The 27,239-nt window shown below is 41.3% G+C and overlaps 1 protein-coding gene across 1 annotated transcript; it reads right to left on the bottom strand.

The window, feature by feature from the left end:
- Nucleotides 1-3,088: 3,088 nt before the first annotated feature.
- pcsk2 (proprotein convertase subtilisin/kexin type 2) lies at nucleotides 3,089-26,478 on the bottom strand. The gene is made up of 12 exons (XM_079168588.1): nucleotides 26,108-26,478; nucleotides 24,289-24,393; nucleotides 20,414-20,527; nucleotides 19,852-19,960; nucleotides 19,347-19,384; nucleotides 14,410-14,486; nucleotides 13,398-13,486; nucleotides 12,396-12,571; nucleotides 10,703-10,918; nucleotides 9,187-9,287; nucleotides 7,637-7,864; nucleotides 3,089-3,818 (listed from the first exon to the last, which is right to left on the bottom strand). Exons 1-12 carry the CDS (start codon nucleotides 26,288-26,290, stop codon nucleotides 3,329-3,331), a joined length of 1,926 nt encoding a protein of 641 aa, XP_079024714.1. The 5' UTR covers nucleotides 26,291-26,478; the 3' UTR covers nucleotides 3,089-3,328.
- Nucleotides 26,479-27,239: the final 761 nt, after the last annotated feature.

Genomic DNA, 27,239 nt, shown 5'->3' with positions numbered 1-27,239 from the left:
AGCCACGTCACCTGACATGACGAGTCAATCAACTCCACCAGGGTCCTACACGGTTCAGGTCCTCTAACAAGAAGACAATACTGATAAATACCACTGTTCCTCAAACTACCGTAATGAAACCAATACGTTTTGTCTCTGAAGGAAACCAACCAAGCTTAAAGACCAACTACACATTCCTGCTCTGATATTCAATGCTCTTCCATTTGCTTGCAGTCTCTGGACTTGCGTCCAGAATAAGTTTTGCAGGTTCCATAAGTACTGCTGTTGTCGTTCGACTTACCACCCATGCTCATGCTATGAGTCCTTTACTGTCTGAAAACTTGGGACAGTGAAAAACGAAGCTCCATGCCACCAATACAATTTAATAAGAAAATAAATAAAAAGCTAAGAAGTTGTGCCACCCCTCTGAACTCTATCTTAGAACTCCAACTTTCCCCTTTGAGCTGATTTGTTCAATTCGATGCCACTGCCTGCCCTCAGCACAATTTTGCTGTGTATTAATTTGCTTTGATATATTGAATAATAAAAAAGATTCAAACATCAATTAACACCCTGGTCTGCTTTTATACAGATGCTATACACCAAACACCACACACACATATTTAATGGCTCATAAAACCACTTATGCATTTGTAGAGACGGACATTTTATAGTATGATAATTACTCCTTGGCTTTTAAAGATGCGCCCTTATTTTTGATTTATAGAACAGGTATAGATGTTGATCACAGTATTCTCACTCAATGGTTAGGAAGTCTGCTGCAGCATCCACAGGAAAGCTTTATGTTTGCTATATGTTATGCTCTATGTTTGTTTGTTGTTTGTCGGTCCAAAGAGAACTGAAGATTACAGCAGGGGTGGTTACTCTCCTTACTGTCACAAAGTATTTTTGTGTGCTTATAGGCTACTAATTTTGCTCTTACTTAAGTGCTTTTTGTCACAGCTATCCATTGCAGACTATACACAAAAGTCATACGAAAATGCTTTATAAAATAAGAGCCAAATCAGCAGCAGAGAAGAAGCTGCCGCTGAGTCTGTGGCCACAGCAGGTCAGGGGTCTAAAGAGGCAACACCGAACTCTGCTTATCTCAGCAAAATATATGAATGTGATAGTCTACGCACCGACTGTCCAGGTGTGTGGAACTCATCTGGATTTTTACTCCACCTAATTGTGCAAAAGTGCAATAAATCGAAAACCAGGTCCGTTGTACCTCGGCAAGTTAAAAAAGGGTTGCATCTTGTGTAATTAATCACTGATTTAATACTGCACCACCCAGAAAGCATGCTATGTGATCCAAATCAAACGTCTGTCGTTGTGATGTTTTATTTTGCTGTTGATTCCATTAATCATTCATGTGGCTTAGTATGGCTTTCACCTGCCGCCGGTTTCCACAGTTGTTTGTATACACTGTGGGGTCATTTTTGATTAATTGTCTTGAGTTGTTTTGAGCTACAAAGAGGAAGGCGATTGTATCTTTAATTTATAATCAGTCTGATGAATATGGCTGCAAAGTGCCTTCTCTTGGTTTGGAGATTAGGACTCGATGATGTTGTTCTTCTTGAGCTTTAACACAAGCAGTAATGTTTACTTATAAACATAACATAACATACTTATATAACTGACCTCCTTTTTTACTTTTATCTAAGTACATTTCTACACAAGTACGCCTGCCTTTACTTTCAACCTAGTAAAATGTATTTTAAGTAACAGTACTTTTACTTGAGCATGATGTTCTAGCACTCTTTCCATCCCCATGCATTTGCCTGCAATCAAGTTATTAGTTAGCCTATAGCTTGATATATTGGTATCGGTTTATGTACACAAATTATATAATGGTTGAGATACTTAGTAGTCCGCAGTGACAGCGCTCAATATATTACTCATAGAGTGTATAAAGTACATTTTGAATAAACCATGTTGCATACTGTTCCACAAATATCTTTTGCTTAGGTCTCCCAGTTTTTGCCATGAAGAAATGTTTGTGTCTTTCTCTGCTCTCGTTTCCGACATTAACTGATTTTTTTGGCCATTGAGGGGCAGCAAATGTTAGAGTAAAAACAATCCCCTGAAAAATGATCACCTTTTAAGTTGATATGGCAAAATGTTGCTTTTCACACATGCAGTGATACAAAGCAACATTAGCATTCATTTGAATAATGATGATGTAAAACGTATACACCTTGTTCAGCAAATATTTGCTAAATTAGTTGTTTGGTGCTGCCCACAGCCCGTAAAGTTGATTTGTCCTTCTCTGCTATTATAAAATCCAGTGTTTTTACTGCAAAATCCAGCCAAACGGCAGCAGATATTCTTTAGATGCAGTGAAACTGAGTCTTCTATACATACTTTACAGATTTATAGTCAATGTATTACTGTAAATAGTTATGACAGTGATTTATTGATGCTACATGCAGCACCATTAAGAAAAACACATGTCTATAAAGTGAGGAGTACTTTGGCAGCTCAGACTCTGCTTTTTAGGGAGCATGTCCTTTCATTTTTTTATACGGAATTAAAGAAACAAGATTTAAAAACTGGCTACAAAACAGTTATGGCAGCTGTTTGTGCTCCACTTTTTAGACTATATTTTTCAGACAGAGAAAGTTTACTCGATGTTATTTAGTCTTCATCATATTCTTTGTTGTTCCCTATCTAAGTTTTGGCCCCTGAAGTGACAGAGAATGGCGGGCTTCTTTTACTCAGTATCTTTGGTAGTGTGTTGCAAATCACTCAAATGCTTAAATAAACAGCTAAATAGATTTATTATAGCATACGTCAAAGATTATGAAATATGAACTGAGGACCACAGGCTGGAAAATAAATCACATATTCCTTTCCTTGTTCATGTAAACAGTGCATGTCACATAAAAATATAAACAGAAAGAAGTATCACTGCTCTGTTTGCAAGATATTAAACTTTAAGTAGAATGGCACAGAAAATCATTTACAGTCACAAACTGTACAACAGTTGGCAGGAGAGAGGTGCTGGGCAGTTAAAGCAAAAGCATGAGAGAGTGGATTATATTTGGTTCAATGTACAATTCTGTAAAGTGTAAAAATTCTGGTGATATAGTTTGCTTTCTCTATGTAGAACAGATTAATAAAGGTTACACTTTTATCATGATTGGATTACAAGAAACATTCATTGAAGGTTTGGGGGCTAATTGAAACACTTGATAACAAAAAGCAGAGTGAAGAGAGGTAGACGAAAGGGAGGATGACGAGAGAGTGGGAAGAACAGAGGAGATTTAGAGAAGGATAGAGCAAGATCACTGAGAGGGAGAAAGATAAGAGGACGTGAAAGAGTTGGAAACATGCAGATGTGACTTTAGTTGTTTTTACTCAGCAAGCTCTTTAGGCTTCTCTCTACAGCCTCATCCAGCTCCTCCTCCAGCTCCTCCTTTTTGGACATGGCAAGTTTGGACTGATAATCACGCACTATCTGGTCTATATAAGGGGCACTTTGTGTTCCATGCAGCATGAGAGTCCACTCCTTCAGGGCTCCGCGCTGCGCCTCCTCGCCTTGAAAGCCCACCTCCAGGACCCAGGTCCCGCGGGGGTCCTCGCCCCAGGTGTGGCTGGTCATGAAGGGCCATTTGTCGAAGCCCACCTTGGCGTCGTCGTCACGGGGCCTTCTGCTCAGCAGGATGGACTTTGTGCCCATGGGCGAGGTCATGTTGATGTTGAGGTCGCCACGGCGGCTGGCGTTGACGGTGACCACCGCCTGAACGTGCTCCAGGTAGCGGACAAAGTTGTCCTTCCCCTGACAGGCTTCAGTGGTGATGGCCAGCACCAGTTTGTTGCCGGTCTGGATTTTACTGAAATAGGAGAAATAGGTTGAGGAAGTTAATAAAAGTTAAATAGCAGTGTTAAAAATGAGCAAAAGTCAAATAAAAAGAGTAAAATGAAATAGACATATCACAGAGATCCCTGTACTATATAAGACTGTTAGAGCAGGTGCATTTTTTTCTTTTCTTTTCAGTCTACTGCCCTGCTCTCCTTTGAATGTCTCTGAAATAAAGAACTTGACCTGGTTTTCCTATAATCATCCTACTCTGAATGAGAATCAAGCCTCTTTTCTTTGCCATGCAATTTCTATCAAGGGGGGAACAAATTACTATTTGGTCTACAACACATGTCCACCTTTTATATTTGGAGCCATATGTCTGTCACATAATGCTCTAGCTGCCACCAGTTTGAAGCACTTTTTCTAATGCTTGTTGTCAAAATATCTTAAAACTATATTACGGTTTCATTCCGAATTTTCAAATTTACTTCAATATGTGTGACACAAATCTAAAGAATAGAACAAGGTCTCACTTTAGTTCTGTGCACATTATAAAAATCAACGGATTTCCATTCCTGTAGAATAATGTTTACTATAAAGCCAACAGTAAATCTGAGGCCATTTGTCAATAAACTACATCTATTGCATCTCGTGCACTGGACCACTTCTAAATTGTAGCTCCTTTTCAGTGCATGAGGAGATCCTTTTTCTTTTTGTCACGATGGACTTGTTTCCCAGTGTAAAACCCGGCTGGTCTTGGTATTGTTGTTGCTCTGAGGTAGAGAAGACATACTGCTGTTAACATCTCTTTGGGTGATGGAAAAGAAAGAGTGAGAACACAGCAGGGCAAGGGTGGTGACCGAAGGTTATGAGGAGGCTTAATAACATTATTAGAGGCCGGGGCTGCGCCGCAGGCGGTGGGAAATGGGGGCGACTGGATGGAGAGAAGGCAACAGCGACAAGACACAGAAACTGAGTGAGAGGGACCTGTGTAACAGCAGTGTGAAAAATTATTAATAGAGCACTATGCTGAGCACAGAGAGTTGAGTGCAGCGGTGACCTGTAAGGGCTGTTGAAGCAAATTACTATTCCCAGAAAAACGGAGCAATTCACAGTGGGGTGTTTCACAGGAAGCTACACCCTACAACGCAAGTTGAGTAATTGGAAGTAACCGAATATGAAGCAGTTATTGTACTAACAACATTACACTACATAAGCGGGTTGTATGCATAGACTGTATATAAAGGTGGACGTAGTCACCGTGACGTCACACATTGGTTTGTGCACTGCCGTTTTGAAGCCTCGTGTATGGCATTTTGGCCGTAACCATCTTGAATTTTTGCAACGAGAAGTGACACGAGAGGCCGGAGATAAGTACAGCCGAACGCTGACTACGATATTTTTAGGCAATCACATTACGTTATACAGAGGAGTCGCCCCCTGTTGGCTTTTAGAAATAGTGCAAGTTTAAGTCACCTTGGCATTGGCTTCACTTTTCAGAAGCGGAGGTTGCTGTCTCGTTGTATTATCATAGCTTAAGTACGGAGAGACAGCTTGAAAGATATTTAAATCTACATTTCTACATCTTCGCTATCATTAAGAGTGTCATTACTGTTCATGTTTAATTACTATTATTACTTTATTAGAAATTGTGACCGTGCCTTTAACTAAATCTGGGAATGAATATGTCCAGGTCTCACTTTTGACCCCCAAAACAATTTCATGAGCAGCAGTCGCACGGTTCTCATCAGATAATGCGAGAGAGTGATTACAGCCGTCGGTCATAGAGCAGGGAGAGGGATGCCTCTGAAGGGCAGGACCAGTGTAGATTAAAAACAACCCCACCACACAGTGGGGCACCGTGTACCAGCTCCACGGATAATGAGAAGTTCTCCTCCAGCTAAGTAAGCCGCAGCCAGCAAGAGCAGCTATCAGATCAATGCCGAGTTTATTGTTTTTCTCTGGTGATGCACTATCACAGAGGTGGGCTCGTTGTAATTATATCTCTACCACAATAGAGGCAGCAGAAGCCCCTGTGGAGACAGGGAACTGATGAAAAAGAGAGACGTTATTTCACTCTCATAAGTACTACCTTTACAATGAGTTATTCTTTCACATATTTAAGGTTTGGCTAAGCTGATGACACTTTCTGCAATGGAACGTCTAATGCACAACCGCTCTGCAATGGGCGAGTCCTCAGAGATGCAATAAAAGCTGTACGACTCCTAAGGGATGCTCCTTTTTATCTGGCATTGTTCTCAAAGGAGGCACACACAAACACACACACACACACACACAAAAACAAGCACGCTTTCACACCATGTTGTCGTGACTGCGTTGTCTGTGGAGCACTGATTAGAGACTAAAATAAGGAATAGGAGGTGTTGATGGTGGCAAAAGAACACAGATGCACCACATTCAGTCTGCTTTTCTTTATCTTCACCCACACATTGACATTTTCACAATGTATATGAAAGCTTTGTGTTAGGTCTAACACATCTACAGTACACACATGATCACCTCCACCTGGAATCCCTTTCTGGCTGTCAGTCAATCTAATTGACACAGTTTCCAGGGAACGCCATGCTGGGGCATTTGTGGTGCTCTAATTAGAGTGAATACGAGGGCTAGCCACAGGAAACCAACAGGCATCACACATGGGGAGCTCAAAGCCTCAGGATGTGATGAATGTGATGAAAGAGAGGAAGAAGAGGTGAGGGTGGAAAGGAAAGGGTGACAGGGAGCACAGAGGAGAAAGTAAAAGCAATGCTGTGGATGGAGGAGATGCAAGGAAGAGGATAGGGTGATACAAGGGAAGATCAAACTTAATGTGAGTGGAAGAAAGAAAGAAATCGCTACAGTGCCCCGGTATCCTGTGGACAACATCTCTTAAGTCTCTCCTGATACAAGACGAAACGGATGATGCACCAGCAACTGTTTTTCAGTTCAAATCTAGTTTATAATGGACATCTGGTGTCCTTGCTCTGGCGATTGAGGTGAAGTGTGCACTACGCTGCCCCATCCACCCAGCTGAAGTATTTGTGATTATTGATTTAGTGGATGAAACAAAATGTCATCACTCCGAGTAGTCCGCCTTTACAGCCTTGTTGTATACTCATGCGGCCGTGGTGTAGTTTGTTTACAGCCTGACGTCTATTTCTACAGATTGTCCATGACCTTGTGATTGCTGCGTCCTTCAGTAAATACTTTTAAGATTTCCTCCACTCTAATGTCAGAAGATTAGCCGCCATAAGCAGGTCACACCAGATCCGGTATGTTGTATTGCTTATGATTGAAACTGTTCATATATAATAGGAAGAATGTGTTATTTCTTCTTTCAAAAGTCTCTGTTTTGCTTTAAGGTGAGCACAGACACACTTATCACATAATATCATTCTGCAGTGAAGGGCAAACATCCAAGTAAAGTAACAATAAGACATGTTTTACTTTAAATTCATTCATCCATTTTTTTTTTTAAATGAGAGATTTTCAATCAAAACAAGATGGCACCAGATGTATTTGTGTACTGTTCTGTTAGGGATGTTTGCCATAATCTGTCAGACAGATATTCAATTCAGATGTCGGAAGAGAAATGCATTAATTAACAAACATCAGTCTATGTCATAACAAATCTACAGGAACATCAGACAGACTGAGCAGCTAATCTAAATGTTACAGGGTTATGAAGTAGACACTCCCATCGCAGATATTTTATTGAATTACTCAGTTATTAGTCTCTTGTGCTCAGCAGTATTTTCCCTTCAACATCTTGATGAGGACAGTTGTATAATACGTAGTGCGCCCATGAAATATGCAGTGTACCCAAAAACATGTAGAAATAGGACTCACTGGGCATCCTGAATGGATCCGGCTACGCAGTGGAAACGCTCAGGCACAGTTTTCCATTCCTTGGCCATTTTCACCATGCCCCCAGCGTCCAGCACGCCGTAGCCAAACAGGTGGTTAAACTCGAGGCCCACGCCGTTCCTCCTCCACTGGTGAACCTCGTCATGGAGCTGGTTCCTCTTGGAGGTTAGGACTGACAGGTGCTGAATGTCTCTCCATGTCAGGTTGGGGCTGGGGCGGACAAACAGTCGCCAGGGTGGACAGGACGGAGGCAGGATGATAAAGAAAGGATGGAGTGATGGAGGGGAGACAATATTGCAATTTAGAACCAGTAGGCAAGCTAGCAGGAAAGAAATTACCATTTAATGATGAATATTAAAACATTTCTGATTCATAGATTTGCATTAATGACATGCTTGCAATTGTTTAATATCATCGGGTCTGTACTGTGAGGCAGATGGTTGCCTTTGTCTGTGTCTCCCTCCATTATCTCGGCTGTGTGTAGTGACAGCTTTGTTCTGGCTGACTCACTGACTCCTGCTGTTGGTTCAAGTGTGTTTGGGCAGTAAAAAGGCGAAACAGCCTTGTGGGTTATTTGCCGCCGGACAGGGTGAGCATCCGCTCCTCCCAACAGCAACATCATTATTGTGTGTGCAGAGCAAACAACGTTTCTTTACTCTACTCCACTAAATGGTGTCAGTTAATGGCAGCAGAATCGTGTCAGCCTTTAATGTGAGAAATGAAGCGCCTGAGAGAAAGGAAAGGCTCCCCTCTGGGATATGAGAAGCAGCAATTCTCCAGGTTTCATATTTGTCAAATTCGTTTAATTATGTGTGGGCGGGTTTACTTAAGTGGCATATGTTTTCAAGTAATTTCTAATCCACAAGGAACGATCTGCTGTGAATTCACAAGGATTATAAAATAAACTCCAATTTGTACCGCAGTGACACGATTAACACTTTCTTGTGCACAACTATAATCAAAGCTATCACCATTAGCCTGCATAATTTACTACATTGGGATTTTTTATCATCCCAGTCTCTCTGCTATGCATATATTAAGTAATAAATAAAACATAAGAGCTGGGCCCATCTTATCAGCTTATATAACTATATTTTTCTAGCCTTTTACTGAGATATAAAGAGCACTGGTCCAAATTTGTGTACTTTGTGTGTGACAGAATATGTGCTGTTTTGCTTTTCATTCAGCTTATGGTTGTGATAAATAAGCAACTCTGTGAAAGTGGAGAAATGATTCGTGCTTTTAAGGAGTTCAGACACACGGACAGAAAAGTATAATAAAGGATCTGAGGTCTGATGAAGATTGATAGATCATTGCAATATAAAAGCTCAAGGTTGTACTTGAAATAAATAGCGTAACTGTTCTTTCAAATCAAATATTTTCCAGATTTAGTGGTTGAAAGCATGTTATTGTGTAATTATACCTTCTGACCAGCACATGAGTTACGTAGTAATGTTTTATACAAGCAGTCCATCTAAAGCAATAATCACAAATACTGTGCAGGTGTGTGGATGGGGCAGTAGAGTGCATACTTTGCCTCAATTGCCAGAGCAAAGACACCGGCTGCCTCTGGAGCTGCTGCTGATGTTCCAGAGTGACGCAGCGTGCAGTTCCCGTACAAGTCCGTGGTGGCCTGAAATATGTAAATCACAGAATTGTTCAGTCTCTAAAGACAAAAAATTACACTACCCTGTCTTCAACAAAAGAGGACAAATATATAAAATGTCTCCTTTAGTGAATCCCTGCACCCCCCCCGAATCAGTTTTGTACAGTCCCTAAGCTACTAACTCAGACATTCAATATCAATTACCTGGGAAAGCATTTTCAGTTGAAGAACATCTGCGTAATCACTATAATCCTTTTACTTCACATATAAGTTTCAGAAAAAAAGATAGAAAAGGACACAAAGGAGGACCGAGTGTATGTTGGCTGTACTATTATATACACACTTCAGCAAGACAAGTTATGTTTCTATTTACTGAATAAGCATTTCATTATTTAATTTAGGGCTTAATTAGAAGTGATAACAGATTGACTGAAATTAGAGGGGAAACCCTAGGGAAGAGCTGTGGCTCTGTAAACAGCCAAAGGTGATTTGCATAATCGCAAACACATACACTGCTGCCTTCGTACATTGGGAAATTATTTCACACACATGGTATAGAGTGCCGGCCTGTATTCTCGATGTGTGTTGTGTATGCTAAGATGCAAGAACGTTCCTTTTCCTAAAACTAGCCATCAAGGTCAGGAAATTGTCCTCAATAAAGGGAAGTATAAGCATCACCCGTCACGCTTCAGCTTCAAAGACGGTATGCTTTCTGATTTTCTGATTCTGGAGACTCATCCATTCCTTCTATTTAATGATCGCACACTGGTGACATATTACTCAAGGTCAATGTCACAGTTATAGCCCATTAGTGTATGCTGAGGTAAGTCACTAGATTACCTTTGGTGTCTCACTTGTTCATTTTGTTACTTTTCTTTACACTTATACAGAAAAGAAAACACAATAAAGCCACTTTGGTGGTAATAAAGTCTCTGCTAATGGTTTCCCCTGACAGGATAAAAAATATTTTCTAACAATAACAACTAATAAAAGAGAACCTATTTTCCTATTCCTCTTAATAACACATCCACTTTGCTTTAAACGCCATGATCCACATAGTAGGTTATGGCATCTGCTCTGAACATGTACAGAAAAATGATGCATCTGGATGTCCAGGAAGAAGAGCTATTCCTCCACCTGAACCTCCATTTTTCACAACCAGACAGCAATTACAGCATAAGAGCTTCTTAGGGCTTTATCCCAATCTCCTGAAAAAATACAGTGCCTGCTGGACCAACTGAAGAGAAGCTATTTACAGTTCAGTCCATGAATGAGGACACATCTTTGAAAGACATTAAACGTTACCAAACAATAATGGGTCGCCTTTGAATGCTGAAAGTGCTCGTACCTATTGAAAAAGGCAACTTCAGGGACCATGGAATGTCAAAGAGATGTATCTGCGGTCGTGAAAACACACAGTATATGTACACAAACACACTCACAACGCCGGCCTCTGGGTTCCTCTTGCGTCCGTTGCTGAACGTGGATGCCAGGGTGGAGGAGCAGCTCTCATCGTACAGGGCCGTGCGTCCATCATTGATGGCTGAGTTGATGGAGATTGTCCACATGCTCGAGGCATAACCGTCACAGTTGCAGTCGTCATAGCTACCGCCATCTCCTGATGCCCACACATAGATGCTGCCTTTTCCTCCGCGCCCCTAAAACAACATCGTCATCACAGTTCTGTTCATTGCTGTTGGGAATTTGGGAGTTTTGGGAACCTGAATGTAACTATGCAGTATTTATCAGTGTGTGCCAGTTTACTAAGAATGTACATAATCTAACCAAATGATTGAATATAGCTAGGTTAGTTAATGTAGATTTACTCTCCAAGTCGCTGAAAAAACCTTCCAGAGGACCTATGAGGAGCTGAAACATAAGTTTGGTAAATCACGTGCAAGCACTTCTAAGTTGCTTCATGAATAAAGTTTTATTGATTGAACTGAAAACAAGTCAAAATATTAAATAGGAAATTTGTAGCAAATAGATAGAGGTCTCAAGGATATATTTGTCTTTGTGTCTTTGCATATCAGAGCTATAATATGTCAAGGAATGATATAATGAAAGCATTTATGTCTGTTTTGTACATGATCCTTGCAATGGAGCATAACACCATGTGTGCATTTAAACACACAGTAAAATGTCATCGTTGTTGCTGATAGAGGGCCTTGAAACATGAAACAACTGACTGTGGCTCCATGCAGAGAGCATCCTCTTCACCAAATGCTGCACCTGTTTCTACAAAAGGCCGACAGTTTCCCTAGAACAAAAGATCAAGTGGAGTAAGAGTGGCATGTCCTTCCCTTCCCGATGCTTATTCATGTTGCTCTCTGTTTGTTTTGCAAAGACAGGTTTGAGCATCGTCGAGCTTCTCGCCTTCTGCCTGCTGCACACTCCAAACATAGTGCTTTAATTTTGCATTGCACGCAGTGTTATATATTTCCAATATCGGTATCAATTTGCATAATCACGCAGTTATATTTAAGGGTGCAGACTTAAAGCCACTCTTTCTGACTCAGTTGCTAATATAACATAATAATTCAATTTTAGATGTTTCCCTTTATTTGCACATTGCGCATCATGTTCAGCCTACACAGTAGCTTATATAAGTGATTATTAGAATCTAAGAGGCGTTACGATCGAGTAGCTGCTTGATTAGTTTTGTTTACCCGATCAGAGATTACAGTTAGAGTTGCTCCTACACAGCTACCCTGCCTGAGACGGGGTCATTTCAAAGCAACCCACATCTGCCATGCACACAGTGCATGATGATTAATCAAGCAAGTAATTGGCAGTGGCATTGTTGGCATGGCACCTCTGTCTGTGTGTGTGTGTGTGTGTGTGTGTCAAAGTATATCTATATATAAGATTCAAGCCCTTGTTGGCTGCCGTTGGAAGAGACTTCACCTTGCTGAATTGTCCTTGAGCAAGACCAGAATGCCTAATCAGCTCCAGAAACCCTGAATCTACACTCTGACTTTTTTGGGGGGGCAGTCGGTAATTAATAGGAAAAAATATCAGATTTACAGAAATCAGTCAAACAAAAAGAGTAAACAATAATCTAGGGACGCAAATTGGATTTTGTAAAGGTTGACTTGATACAAGTGGGAAAGATATGGCATGACGTTGCCTTACCTTGTTGACGCCATCAGCCATAGCCTGCAGCGTGAGCTCTCGCGGTCCATCCACCGTCTTTCCGTCATCGGTTGGTCCCCAGCTGGCGCTGTAGATGTCAATAACCTGGGGCATGTGGCTGATGGATGATGCCTCAATAATGTCAGTCATAAAGGGCTGGTCCAACATCCTGATACCTGAAAAAGCAACATCTCCATATGAATCTGACATTAAAATGATGTCTACTATGCTTTACTATATTGTTACTGCTACAGGAACACAGTAGAGTTTAGGTAGATATAAAAGGTTTTAACCATTTTCAGCTGGTCAAGTTTACAATATCTCGACTGTCAAGTTTCTTTTTGTATTGTTTTGTATGGTGTGTTTGGATAACCTCTATAAGCTAACAGAACTGCCAGTACACACACTGCTGTGCCTCTGATGTGACCAGACAGCTTGGTGAGTTTATTTATTTTGTATTTTTAGCGAGATTGTCTGATTCATCTTCTACCACGACTTTGAGCCGATACATTAATCTCAGCTTGTGTTTGAGTTTGAATGAAATGTGTTTCATGATGCCCTTTAGCCCATTCGTGTCTAGACAGGGAGTTAGCCAATTGTGGGTTGTATTCATTAAATCACACAATACAGCAGGGGCCATTGCAGACACATCTGGTGGAGCTCTGCTCTCTATTGAGTTCACCTTTACTACTGTGTTACTCCAAGAGCAAATTTCAAGAAAAATCCATATGAAAAGGAAACACGGAGTTGTCTGGATTAATGGTGTTGTTGTGTGGCTATGTGGACTCTAACTGACCTCTACAGTCATTTGCAGTAATTCTACGAGAACAGGTACAGTTAAAACATGCTTCAATACCAGACAACGCAATGTTGTTCTTCCACATTAAGCTTTATTTCAACCTTATATCATGACCATTGTCACAAATGTGTTTTGCTTACATCGCTGGCTGCTTATTGTCATTCATCTCACTGTCCAAACTGCAGCTTGAATATGACACAAACCTGCCACTTTGGAGTTGTAGGCGACTCCCACACCGCAGATGTTGTTGTTGGCCGCTGCAGACACCTCCCCAGCACATCGTGTGCCATGACTGGTGACAGCAAAAAGCAGAGAATGCACCTCAGAGGATTTGTATGAATTTGCACAAAGGATACCTTGTGGGTAAAATTTGAGATAATATTTCCCAGATTAGATGCAACTCATGATTTTGTTGACTTTGTGCCTGACTAGAATGAGGAAATTGTTAATTGAAGAGGTTTAGCATCCATGCCATAAATCAATTAAAATTAACAAACACTCTGTGACCTGTAGAACATTAGCTCATGTAGAGGCAACAATATTAACCCGTCCATATATCCATCATCCATCTGAGTCCGACTGAATATGTTTGCATATATCAGTGTTTTGTGTGCACCATGTTATGTGTCTATCTCTCCATCCCTTCGCTCCCCACAGGGACACTGCAGAGAGTCAACCCCTTTCTCCCAGCATGCTTTGCTACAGACAGTGAGCTATTTATAACAACCAGCTGATTAGCCAGCGAGTTGCACCCGACAGTCAGCAACTGCTACACTGGCAAACCCAAATCCTCCCCTCTCACTCCCACACACAAGACACACTGATACATCTGAGCAGATGGAGGCACGGTGGAGGAGAGGAGAGGAGGAGAAAGAATATATATTCCTCATGTGTTGCAGTGATCACCCGATGTGATTGGGGGACTACAGGCAGATAAGGCTTTATCAGGCAGGAGGTCGCCACTGTGAACACTGCCACTCTGAAAGGAGACCAGACTTGTGCAAGTCCCCGTTGTCTACTTTATCTCCTCCAAGTGAGCGTGTAAAAATAGGTATCATGTGTTCTATTGTGTTGTGTTGGACAGCAGCTCTGTTTATACTGGACCATTATGTCTTCATGGAACTATGCGAAGAGATAATAAATAGAGGCGAGCTGCCAGACTCCAGGGAGAGCACACACAAGAGTATGAACAGGGGTCGGCTGGGTGATCTTTACCTGTTGAACCAGTCGTCTGTGTAGCGTGGAAATGGGAACGGGTCATTGCTGCTGAAGTCATAGCTGGCGTCGGCATTCTGAAAGGACCAATTGGATGCATTTACAAAAACAACAGCAACAAGATAGAAAAACAAAAGGAGAGAAAGCAAATAGGAGCATTTCCTGGGGATGTGCTGACCTTATCACTGCCTGCTCTGTCATCTAGATGTTCTTTTGGTTAGGTACACCTAGGCTGACTAAAACTAACTTGCCTACAGCACAAACCTGTGAGCTCATGTTATATTTGCTCAGGCAGATGCGTCGGGTTCCTCTCCACTTTGGACAATCACAACCGTTTCTGTGTTGTGCTGTGTTTGAGACAAAGACCGTAAAGAAGAGCGCTGTTGAGTTATTTTCGAAAACATCCAACTAATAATACACTAGCTCATCTTAGTTTGTTGCCATTTTTCTGTCGCTCATGCATTATTTGTTTCCCCACCCTTTAGTCCCGCCCTAATGTGCTATGATTGGCCATCTACACCCGGCGGACCTGATCACTGGTCGCTCAGCGGTGAATCACATGTTGATAACATAACACAAAAAAAGAATTGTAGAACTGATTACTGTTTCCTCCAAGAAATAGTCTGGCATATGACCCCAAGTCAAAATGTTATATTGTTTGTTAATCATATTCTATTGCAAATGTTATTTCTTTATATATTTAATTATGTCTTATACTATTGCACTGTTTATTGTCTTGCATCAATCACCAATTCCTTGTATGTGCAAACATACTTGGCAATAAACCATTTCTGAGGTTGCAATTTTTCATGTTTTGTTAAGTAAGAATAATTGAAAACCAACTCAGCCCAAATCTAACTACAACATCTTTCCTCTGCGGCGATACTGGAATAATGTGTGGTCACAGCGGGGATTTCAAGCTGAGAAAATAATGGACCAATCACTGCCAGCATTTAATTCCACATGGCCAAAAGTAATAGGATCAGAATGAACGGCAACGGAAAAGCAGGAGAAACAAGACGCAAGAGACACGCATCTGCCAGAGATACATTAATGCCAACGTAATTACCAGAATAGCCATGTCTGAGGATCACACACAAACACACACACACAGTTGGATTCAAGATTCAATAGACATCCGAGGGAAAGTCTAGCACTTATTGCTCTTTCCGTAACAATCTTCCAAAGCTCATTCAGACTAATGCAATAATCTTTCCGCCTGTCACTCATGTCACTTGTTGTGGTATCCATTTTGCTCTGTAACAAAGTAACAGGTGCTTCATGTGGTCATGAGCATGGAGAGGCCACAGCCGTGTTCACCGGCCACAGAACTGAACACATCAGATCCATCTGGCCTGACAGCTCTGCTGGCTGACATTTAGAAGAGATGACTCAGTCAGCGACAAAGAGAAAGAAAAACGGCAAAAGCTTACTGACCCAATGGAGAAACACTGTACTTATCATAATGTGGATAGGTGCCTGGAGGAAAGTAGCAATGATTAGGGCGACTGGGGTGCACAAGGAAGTGGCGGTAGAGAGAGGTTCCCACCTCTGTGATTGTTTAGGGAGTTGTGTTGATAAATAGAAGGGTAAATGTCTGTCATCTTAACTATTTATCTCATTTGTGATTACTTCTACTATTTTGTAAATGTACATGTCAAGAAACAATACAAAAATAAAATATATGTTATATACAAATTGGCTTATCATTATTCACAGAGAAATATTTTTGAAGGGAGATTATGGTTCTTCCGAACCGGTTTTGTGCTCACGTCAGCAGCAGGAGTGTGTGTTTTTCTTTGGGGGCTTTTTGTTCATTAAATGGAGTGAAAGGTGCTGAGTCCCGGTAATAAATGACACTGGGGCCTGTCCATGAATCACTTGCTGTGCTTCTCAAGTTCATACCTTCTGCTATCAATCAGACTCTGTTCTTCCTCTGGTGTCCTGTGAGCAACCGTTGGTCAGAATAATGGATTGTGCCCAGTCTCAGCCACCTCACCTTTCCCCTGCAACCCTTGTCTGTTCACCGTCCTCGGAGCAAATGGTACTTGAGAGAGCAATGACTCAAAGCTGCTGTAGCGGAGGCCGTACGCCCCGAGATCAAATAAGTCAAATAAAAAGATTTTGGAATGGAATTAACTACATAAGTGTAACTTTTGAATTATTGTACTTTTACATGAAAATTTCCAGTTTCTGATGCTTTCAACTTCTAATCGACTACATTTCAGAGGGAAATATTGTGCCGTTTACTCCATTCATCTAAGAGCTGCAGTTACTGGTTCATTTTCTTGTACCTAATAAAACACAATATATTCCTACAGTGGTTTCACACCCGTTTGGCTTGTGACCCTTATATGAAAACAGTGTTGATGTCTAGGAGTTGCTGGCAGTTCCACTAAATAGGGACTTCCTCTTTAAACTTCTCAGATGGTTTCATTTAAATGACACGGTCACGGCCCACCAAAATATATCCAATATTTCACCAAAAAAGCAAAGATGAAAGAAAAGTAATACAAATTTATGTAGCAAGTCTTTGTTCTTATCATCTCACAACCTCCAGGTTTAGCTTGTGACCGTTTAACTAATGATGTCTTATATATACATAATTCACAGGAGCCACTTTTCTGCAGAGTGAGTACATTTTGCTGTACTTTAACAGAAGCAGGACTTTTAATTTAGGACTTTTACGTGAAATTGAATATGTTGGTTGTACTCATTTGTACTTGAGTAAAGGATCTGAGTACTTCTTCCACCACTAAAAAAGCAAATAATTTAAATGCAGAGTGAAGCCTGTTTGTGTGGATGTGTTTTATTCCTGACTTATTATGTATGTTGATAACAAAGGGGACTAAGTGCAGACAAAACCTCCTCATGTTTTCCTTTTAGGGCCATTTATAATGTTATCATGGCTGATTTCATTCGTCCATTTGGTGCTGATAACCTAAATTATAATCTGGAAGAGCGGATTGCAGTACAATGTGACATTACTTGGAAGTCTTTTGCAAGATGCTTTAGTCCCATGAAAGAAAGTACTTTACAAGGTCCAGGCATTCAGTGAAGACGGATGTGTCCTTCTATCTACTCCTAAAAAAATGGTTGTGAACATCAATTTAAACCGTTTCCATCACAACGTTTGATGAGCCCCCAGCACTATAAATCTCTCAATCTACTTTTATAGACACTCTCGCTTTTTCTCTCTGTTGCTCTCTCGCTCCGTCTCTCATACAAAAGCAACATATGAGATCAACTTCATGGTAATTTGAGATCATAACATGTTGTCATGGTAACTTCCCTGGGTGTAGTAACACTTGCAACAATTCGCAATTTGAGACGAAAAAAAAAACCCGCTGATCAATGCTGCTTTTCCTCCAAATATTGTCGGAGCCTAACACAATATTGATCAGGTGCAAGCTTGGAGATACCCCTCATAGCTCCGTTGCAGGAATTAGTTCAAACTCAACATCATAATTGTATTATAGTGAAATCCAACCAGATTTCCTCATTGTTATTCACATCAGAGATGTTTTCCACTGGTGCTATCTGATATTAAATACTGTTGAAGGTAGGACGTACACAATGGAGTATATGTGCTATTATATCGCTTAGCCGCGAAATTCAACTAGCTGTATGTATATTGATTCATGCCCTATTCATGTAAAAAAATGTTATGATACATTTGGCATTTGCAGGTTAATGTGTCATGAATTTGATCTACCCAGTGAGACAATGTCTTATCTCAGGACACACACAATCTTCACTATATCAAAATGTATCTTGACTATTACAGTACGGTATGATCATCACAACAAATAGGTGATCTTAAAAGACATGAACGCCCTTCCATGAACTAACATTTTGTTGTTCAAAGCTGATACACGTATACACACAACCCACAACCACACAATCAATTCTAACTCAAAAACAGGATGAACCCAAATAGATTTTATGTTTAAAGTCAGTTGATAGTAGGATGTCTTTGTGGGCCTGTAACACCATGTCGACGGTAAAAGAAAAACAGGATTACATACACAGCGTCGCTCTCCCTCTCTCTCTCTCTCTCTCTCTCTTGCACATGCTCCTACAAACACACACTATGGATCTATGCACAGCGTGATAGAGCATGCTCCTGCATCACCAGCTGAGACCGAGTGTTATTTTTGGGCCAAGGCTCATCTCTGTTCATAGGCAAGAAACATAGGCAAACATAGTGATAAGTGCACACAGTGACATGCACACAAAAAAAAACAACACTTATGCAAGCCACTTTTAAAAGGATCACATAGTGTGCACAATAGCTGAGGCGGAAAAGCAAAACAGAGATCACACTGTGCCGGTGTAATCTTTATTACTTCTGCAAATCAGTGAGAAAGGTACACAAACTGCTGGCATTTCTAAATACAATTCTTAATAAAAGCATGGATATCATATAAGACCAAAAAGGGACCACTCTTTCACAGCACCTCTGTTTGAACATCCTGGATTCAAGACGACTGCACAATGCAGTTCCACTGACGAAACTGCAAATTATATAGTCAAATCAAACTAAGCCTTCTGTATTTCCTTGTTCCATTTAGCAATCCCTCTTGTCCTTTAAGTTTTTTTTTTATCAGTATTCTGGAGATAGAGCGTCACATTATGCAGCGCCAACTACCCTGGCATTATCTCTGCTTGTGACAGATTGGCCTGCCATTGTGCCTGCCACAGTGCAGTGTGCATTAACATTAAACAGCTTGGCTGGCCGTCTGCCTGTCTCTGCATCCTCCAGGAATACAAGGAGACTCGGCAGCCATGAAGGCAACTTGGAAAGCACCTGTCACTGCCGATGGCACACCACACAAAGCCCATGAAATCCACCACCTGAACCCCCGCTTCACTCATTAACAGCGCTTCATAGAAACGAAGGAAAGTAGGAAGTTCAATAACACTGGAGTACTCACATAATTTGATGCCAGGTCTGGATGTAGATAGTCGATGCCTGAAATGTGATTTTGACATTAATCAGTGATATTAAGCCTCAGAGGGTGTGCGTTACAGAGGATAGTGTGACCTCAAATGTCTCATTGCTCTTTCACCACCGGTTCATATTTATTTAGTTTTGTTCTTAATGACACAACAAAGAAATAACAGATAACGGAAACAATTAGTTGAGTAAAGCTGGTCCCTCCGTGTTGCTGATGTTGTGCCATTATGTAAATAGATGCTTTCCATTGCACAGTAACATGTAGCTTTGTCCTACTTGGTCCGTGTGAATCACTGTGAATCACCGTCAACAGAGAACGCCAAATCAATCGGAACAGTGGTCACCATACAAAATCTGGAATGCAACTTTTTCTTACTGCTCATTGTACTGAAAATGAAAAACAATGTCAACAAAGCAATTCATCAAATCAGCACGGCAAATATATGCATGCAGGTATAACTGTGTGTTTACATCACACTCACCGTCGTCCATGATTGCGATGGTAACTCCTTTGCCCGTGTAGCCCAGTTGCCAAGCTTCAGCCACATTAAGATCCAGCCCAGGGGTCCCGTCTGCCTGGCCCGTGTTTATCTAATCACTCAGACAATATGGAGAACATCCGTGACTCACAGCACCCTGGTGGGTCGCCATTAGAACATTTGTCAACATGGAGATCCATATGTGTGTGTGTGTGTTTGTGGGGGGGGGGGGGCTATGGGTAAGGACTGCTCGGGGAGGGGAGAGTAAAGGTGAGAAGAAGGGAAAGTAAATGTCAGCGATATGGCGCGCCAGATGACTGACAGCAAGCTTGGCCGCGGCATAAAAGTCACGCTTGCCAGTTAGGGCAAACAAGAGGGGCGGCAACTAAGCGGCATGAATGCAGCGATGAGATGGCTTGGACGGTATTGGCAAGGCTAATTAAAAAATGAATTACAACATTGATTCGGAAAGTAGTGGGGAATATGCCTGGCCTCTGAGTAATTAAGGTGGGTTGGTGCTGAAGGTCAGATGGCATGCAGGCGCCTGCTTGGCTTTATTACTCACCAGATACCACTGTTTTGTGAATAGAGGGTCACTCATGTTGACTTCGATATCATTGATATCTCTGTAGCCTCGCTTTTGACGACTAAAACCCTCTTGCTCAACGACATTCTTCACCTGGAGACAAAAGCAAAAGAAACACTAGGTCAGGATCTATTTAAAGGCAACACATGACCTCGCAAACCTCTTATAAAAGAATACAAAGAGCAAAGGGACACAAATTAAATTAGCAATAGGATTTAATATGATGGGTGAGATGTAGGCATGTGCTGCTCTGTGCGCTGGAGATCAGCAGACCCAGCTGTGCTCTACTGTACCATGAAGGCAGAACATCATTTCAATCAAAAGGGCTATTATTTTCCTCCTAATCAGAGAGGCTGCAGCTGGAGCCACATAAATGATGGGGATAAATGTCGGGAAATGTAGGTTCTCGATTGGCTGGCTGCTGTCATCAAAATTATTGGCTGTCTCTAACAATGTTGTATTTTCATTTCTGCTACATTTTGAAATCAAGCAAACAATACATTCCCAATATTTCACTGTCTTCATCTCTGTCGTTGTGACGACGACAGCAATCAACGGTAGCCAATCAATTCAGCAGCTCTAAATTGAAATCACATCCTGTTTCCTGTGAGGTTCCATCAAATAGGCCCCTTCACACATTTGGAAAAACTGAAGAGGTTGAGGAGAGGTAAAGGAAGCATGAGTCATTTGATTTATTACAGTCCGGTAATACCTAAACCAAGCCTGAAGTGAAGTTCTCCATTGGAAATGTATCATTTGAATATTTAGGTCCTTTTCTGTCTCTTTATGTATGTAGGTGGAAAGACTGTGTGCTTGACTTTAGTCATTTCAAATAAAGCACAAATAAATACAACATAAACATTGCCGAAATAAAAAAACAATACATTCATTTGATTCTGTTTTTATACCTGAAATAGTGATGCTAATGATAAAAAAACAAAATGTCTTTTCACAATGTCAAAGCTACATTTTGAAAACAAGTCACTGAGGTTACATGTTCCTCTTGTGCTGTCCTTTAGCGAATTCACTCTAGTGTGACGTGAGGGAAACAGGCATTGTCCGCTGTGTTTACCACCACAGATAAGAGAGCAGAGCAGCACTTAAGATGGCCTTTTAAAATGGCCAAAGCCTATTCATCCAGATCTTTCTTTTATGGCATACTCTACACAATCAGGAAGCGCACACACTGTAAATCAACACAAGTCATTTAAATGACACGTCGGTTCTGAAGAAAATAAAATCACTATATTTGCAAATGTATCTTCTGTCTTGGAGGATTTCCTTTTCGAAGTGGCCTCATCTTACACTTGTCCTCAAATAATTCCATTCGCATTCAGAAAGAAACTGACAGCACTTTCTACATTATCTCCCCCCCCCCCCCCCCCTTCTCTCCATCCATCATCAATTTATTCCATCACTTGGCAGGGAAGCTGGTATTTCCCCTGAGAAAGCATGTCATACTGCCCACTCACAACATCAAACAGTGCCCATGCACCACCATCACTCTTCGTCTTTGCCCGCTGCCTGCACACAACTCACAATGCTCCAGTTCACTTCAAATCAAAGAGCTGTGTCGGTGTCTCCTCTCTCCTCGTCCTTTTTCCTCCAGGCTTTCACAGGCATGTGTCTCTCAGGGTCAGGGGGATGCTGCTTATTCACAAAGATGTATTCTATCTTCCACCTTTATTTATATCTCACCTACTGCCTAGTAGACCTTAAATAGATTTCAATGTATTTGTGATGTATTTGAATTGTGAGGGAGGAACCATGGATGAATGGATGGATGGATGGTTTGGGTGAAGGCACGGATGTGTGGATGAATAGACGTCACATTTGAATCAATGTGGGACATGAGATGTAAAAGGACATGGGAGGACAAGAAGGCATAGAGAAAGATGCAGAGGAATACAAGGAAAAGCTATTGGGTGAGTCAGAAGTGGGTCAACATGCTCCACTAATAGAGTCTTGCAAATAACAGGGCTCCTGGGACACTACAAAATCCATCCCATACACTCAACACTACATTCAGTTCTGTTGCTCAATTAGAGTTTTTAAGTATATTAATTGAGTGTGTATGGACTCTTTTAAATAAAGAAACAATTAACCGACACTACAAAGGTCAAATTCTTTTCCAACCTTTAAAATACTATTTGGTTTTTTTCATCTATGTCTAAATATTAGTATGCAACAGAATATTTCCATTCTGTTTGAGAGAATTGCAGGTGCAATACTGAGATATGTCCGCCGTACCGCCTTGAAACATGAGGGGAACACACTTCAGAATGATAAACAGGTAACATTGTATCAGACAAGCTGACCTCATCTTTTCCAGAGATCCACAGAAATCCATAACTGCAGTGTCGCATATGAGCATGTCAAACATCTGATTAAAACCCAGCATCTGGAACATAGACCGGACCATGTCGGCGCTGTCTCACTTCCATTAGCTGTATTAGCTCGGTGGAGTGGCTCGCATTTATTTTCATTAGCACCTCTCACAACCGCAATTAGAGAGGTTAGTTGATTGTCTGCTGCAGGACCTCCACTGTCACCGCCTCCAACGGTGGACAGAACTAAACACACAGAGCTCAGCACGCAGCCCAACTGTTTTATTTAGAAAAAAGCTTGAAGACACGGCAGATCCTTGTGTCTCATACTATGAAGTAGAGCCGAAACCATTTGTCAATTTGATTTAGTCCATTGACATAAAATGAAACTACAACTACAGTATGTTGAAAATGGATTAAAGTCATTTTTCAAGCCAAAACAAATAGTTGTAGCTATACGCAAATGTGAGATTTTGCTACTTTTTCCTTGTTTCTTTGCTTTTAAATTAAATATCTTCGGACTGTTGGTCAGACAGACCAAAGCAATTAGTGATCACCTCAAGCTCTGGGAAATTGTGATCCGAATCCACATTCAGAATGAAATACATTAATTAAATGTAAATATTATTTTATTGGAATAGCATATTAGCATATTTGATTATAATTTATGTTACAATCATCTACAATGCAAATGCACTCTCCAGTGTGTTCTGCATCTATCCTTGAACCTCTCAACTACCTACTTTATTTGCACCTTATCAAAACCCTTGATTGGAAGGCTTATAACCACACATCTTACAATACAAAAATGGGACATTATAAGGAAACACAACGCATTTCTTTCCCTCCAAAAATCCAAAACGATCACCAAAAGGCAAGTCTATAAATGATAGTTTAAGTTAGTGAGTTAGAGCTGGGTATTGAATAAGTGGCATTCCACAGTGTTCGACTTGACAGTTGCTATAACGAATGCTGAAATAATAAGACACTGACTGGGGTGCTTCTGATATCATCATCATCATCATCATCATCATCATCATCATCATCATCGTCGTCATCTGTACACCTTAACAGATGATCTTCATACAGATCACACTCCATACAAGAGTGTCATTCATGTGCATCAACATCAGCATGATAAATCAATACTACCTTCATTACAGATATGACCTTAGAATTGTAATGACATTGTAATCACCCTCATGCTATGTTCTTATTTCATCTCTGGCTATATTGAATATTGTGTCTATCCTCATGATGTTGGCTTCTCTTTACAGTACGTTCTGTATTTATCGATAGGAGCTTTTGATGACATGTGGACTGTCCCCGGTGAGCTCTGTTTGCTCTGAGTACGTTTGGTGTTGCATTAGATGGGCATTAGTCTCAAAATAACCATTGTCATGCAAAGTAAAAGGTGAGTCAGGCACATGCAAACAGTAGACACAAAGCGTGCTTTTTTCAATGTGCATCTGTGTGTGTGCGTGTGTGTGTGTGTGTGTGTGCGTGTGTGTGTGTGTGTGTGCTTACCCTGCGGTCTTTCTGGAGCCGCTGTCTGCTGTGGGCACTGCGTTTGCTCCGCCTCTTTGAAGTGTCCTGAGGATAGAAGTGAAAGAGCCCCTCTCCAAAGGGAAGCTGGATAAAAAAATAAAATAAAACAAGAGATGGGAGATAGATCAGGAGCAGAAGCAGAGATGAGAACAAACACAGAGGCAGCAAGCAGAAAGTGTGTGAATTACCAATACAAAACATTCTATACATTGATAAATGGAGGATAAGGAGAGCAGGTCACCGTCCACTGATTCCCTGGCTTTTTAACAAGGGTCTATTTGAGAGCACTGGAGAACAGTGCTGGAATCAACCATAATAAATCACAAGGGCAAGGAAATGAGATGCATCATCCCGAGCTTTCCCTCCGGCACTGTGCACAGATTAAAGACCCCCTTATGCTCGTAACAACCAGGGTCAATCCTCAGAATAAACGCTTTCAGATGCGCCTGTCAGATCTAATGTGAAAAAGAAATTGTCATGGAAGGATGAGGATTATCCTTCTTCCACTGCTCTTAAATTCTACCATGGTTGCCCAAAAGATATGTGCTGATGTAAGATCTCGTCCCCTCTCTTTTATCTCTCTTTGTGCTCACATTTGTGTGTCTCAGTTCTGGGTCCTGGTCTAGTTAATTAAGCAACAATAGAAGATAATTCAAATGACACAGACATTGTTTAATGATGCATATCCCATTAAGACAAATATAGCTGCAGATTACATAACCTGGTTGATAGGGAGGCAGTAGATGGGGTGGGGGGTGATGAGAGCAACAAGAAATGAAACTAGCAAACAGGACTGGTGGTGCTGCGCAACCAGCTCACAGAGATTAGTTTAAGATTGAAACACGATTTTTGTTATTGTGGAGGTAAAAAAGAAAGAAAGAAAATTCCCATTCAGAGCAGCGCAGACACCCCTCTGTTCACAGCTACGCCTCACTGGCTAAGGCTCCGGCCAATTTCACCCACACATTTATTTTGACATGGGACAAAACACACACACTGTCAGGGAATTATTTCCATAAATGAGTTGTTATACGCCTTTTGACGTGTTGTGATACGTGCGGCATTTGACAAGCTATACTTAATAAGACACATTGTCTCAGGTGTCTGCAGGGAAGGCAATGCATATCACGTTATGCAATCTGAATACACTATGTCGCCTATTCTGTGTGTGAGTGATAGAAAAGGATGTTTGTTTGTTTTAAATGTCTTACAATTTCATGTTAAAATGGTTACGGCCTTTAACAAATCAGGCAATAAGAGAAATTATATATAAATAAAGATAAAGAGATTCTCCTCATCCATTAATGGTATTTAATGACTTGACATTCAAAGATTGGATTGTATAAAATTCTCGAATTCATATTTCACACACACACCAAAAAAAATCTCCAAGCTTCTTTTTCTTCATTTTATTTATAGAGCAGTGAAATTGGATGTGTTTGGGAATATAAATGAATTAAGCCTGGGCAGCTTTGAGTCCCCAGGACTACAGGCCAATGGGGAACCTAACCAGGGCCTGCGTTTGAGTATGAATGACGTCATTAAATTTGGCAAAAGTGTAATGAAGTCAAATCAAAATAAAACCATGAGAAGTCTCAGTATGTTCTACGGGCTGCTGGACTGCTAGTTTTGCTAGTAGGCTATGTTTGACTATTTCAAACATCAATTTATGGAGAGAAACGTTGCCAAATAGATCTCTGTTTTCATTTATTTTCTTTTTAAGTTTTTCCTCGGGAGAAAGAAAAAAGCCCATAGTGCAAGCAATGCTTGACAATTTTATCCGAGCATCCATCCCTACCTTTCGGGCACTCTGGAACCCATGTTGTGTTGCAAGTTGGTGCGCTTCATCCTGTGCGTCCTCGTGCAACTGAACCAGAAGATGGTCCGTGAATGCTCCTTCTGCAGCCTGTGTCGCAAGCAGCAGCGCGTTCAGCAGCACTATAAATCCCACGGCTGTCCCATGTCGGGGAGATCCACGCATCGTGTCTGGCTGGTGTCAATCCGCCTGTCTGCCTGACCGTCGAAGTGGAATCAGTGTGCGGGCTGCTCCTCGCTAAAGACGGGAGGAGGAGGATGTGAAGGGGTCGAATCAAAGCTTTTGCGGACGCATCTCCCCGTCGTCGGCTGATGAGACCACTTGAAGTTGTATTGCACCGAGGTGTAGTCGCTCTTGCTGTGTGCTAAGAGTGGGGAGGTTGTGTGTTTCGGACCAAACCTGCATCCTCAGCTTTCTATCTCTCCTCTTCCTCCTCCTCTTTCTCATCTGTAATTCATTTACCTTACTCGCTCGGGTAGTTTCTGCGCGTGACGTTGTACCAATGGGCTAAGGCGGGTGTGTCCCGTTTCCACCCCCGGATGAGCTTTTCAGCACCTTGGAGAATTTCTTCCATCACCCTCAGATTTGATGGGAATTGTATTGATTAGTAGCTGATGCTGGCCTCATTGGAATGGATAGCTTCGCACAATATCCCAACAGGGACGAGTGTGCCATATATAGCTCATGGTGACCTTTTTGAGGGAATATCTCTAAAAATAGAATTCCTATAGGCACAATTTTACAACATAGCCTACTACTCAGCCAGCAGTCCTCTCTCTGTTTTTAATGGCATAACTCTAATATGACCAGCCTGACCTTCTTTGTCAATTGGAATGTAAGAACAGTCCCATTTGACTATAATTGGTCATTTGGAGGTGGACAGCAGGTTGTTAGAAGAACCCTGCGGAAAGGCTTCTCTTACAAAGGCTGCTCATTAAAGGACTCCTGCTCCCCTGCGTTATCGACCTGCTTCCCTGCTGCTCTATGATACATGCATGGGTTACAGGGCTGCTGTAGACTGATGTAAAAGTGAGGGGCATAAGTGAGAAAGTAGAGAGAAAGGGGGAGAAATGTGTTCCTGTGATGCTGTTAGGTTCCCTTATACAGAGACGGT

This window comes from Pholis gunnellus, assembly GCF_910591455.1.
Source record: "Pholis gunnellus genome assembly, chromosome: 11".
In the NCBI taxonomy this organism is placed as follows: domain Eukaryota; kingdom Metazoa; phylum Chordata; class Actinopteri; order Perciformes; family Pholidae; genus Pholis; species Pholis gunnellus.
The sequence above is the reverse complement of the archived record's forward strand: the minus strand, read 5'-3'. Positions and strand labels throughout refer to the sequence as shown.

Bases quoted from the DNA above. Each gene is read 5' to 3' on its own strand.
- pcsk2 (XM_079168588.1), bottom strand. From the start codon at position 26,290: ATGCGTGGATCTCCCCGACATGGGACAGCCGTGGGATTTATAGTGCTG. The intron at 24,394-26,107 runs GTAGGGATGGAT...TTTTTTATCCAG, and splicing joins GGTTCCAGAGTGCCCGAAAG to CTTCCCTTTGGAGAGGGGCT. The intron at 3,819-7,636 runs GTGAGTCCTATT...CTCCTATTTCAG, and splicing joins GGATCCATTCAGGATGCCCA to TAAAATCCAGACCGGCAACA.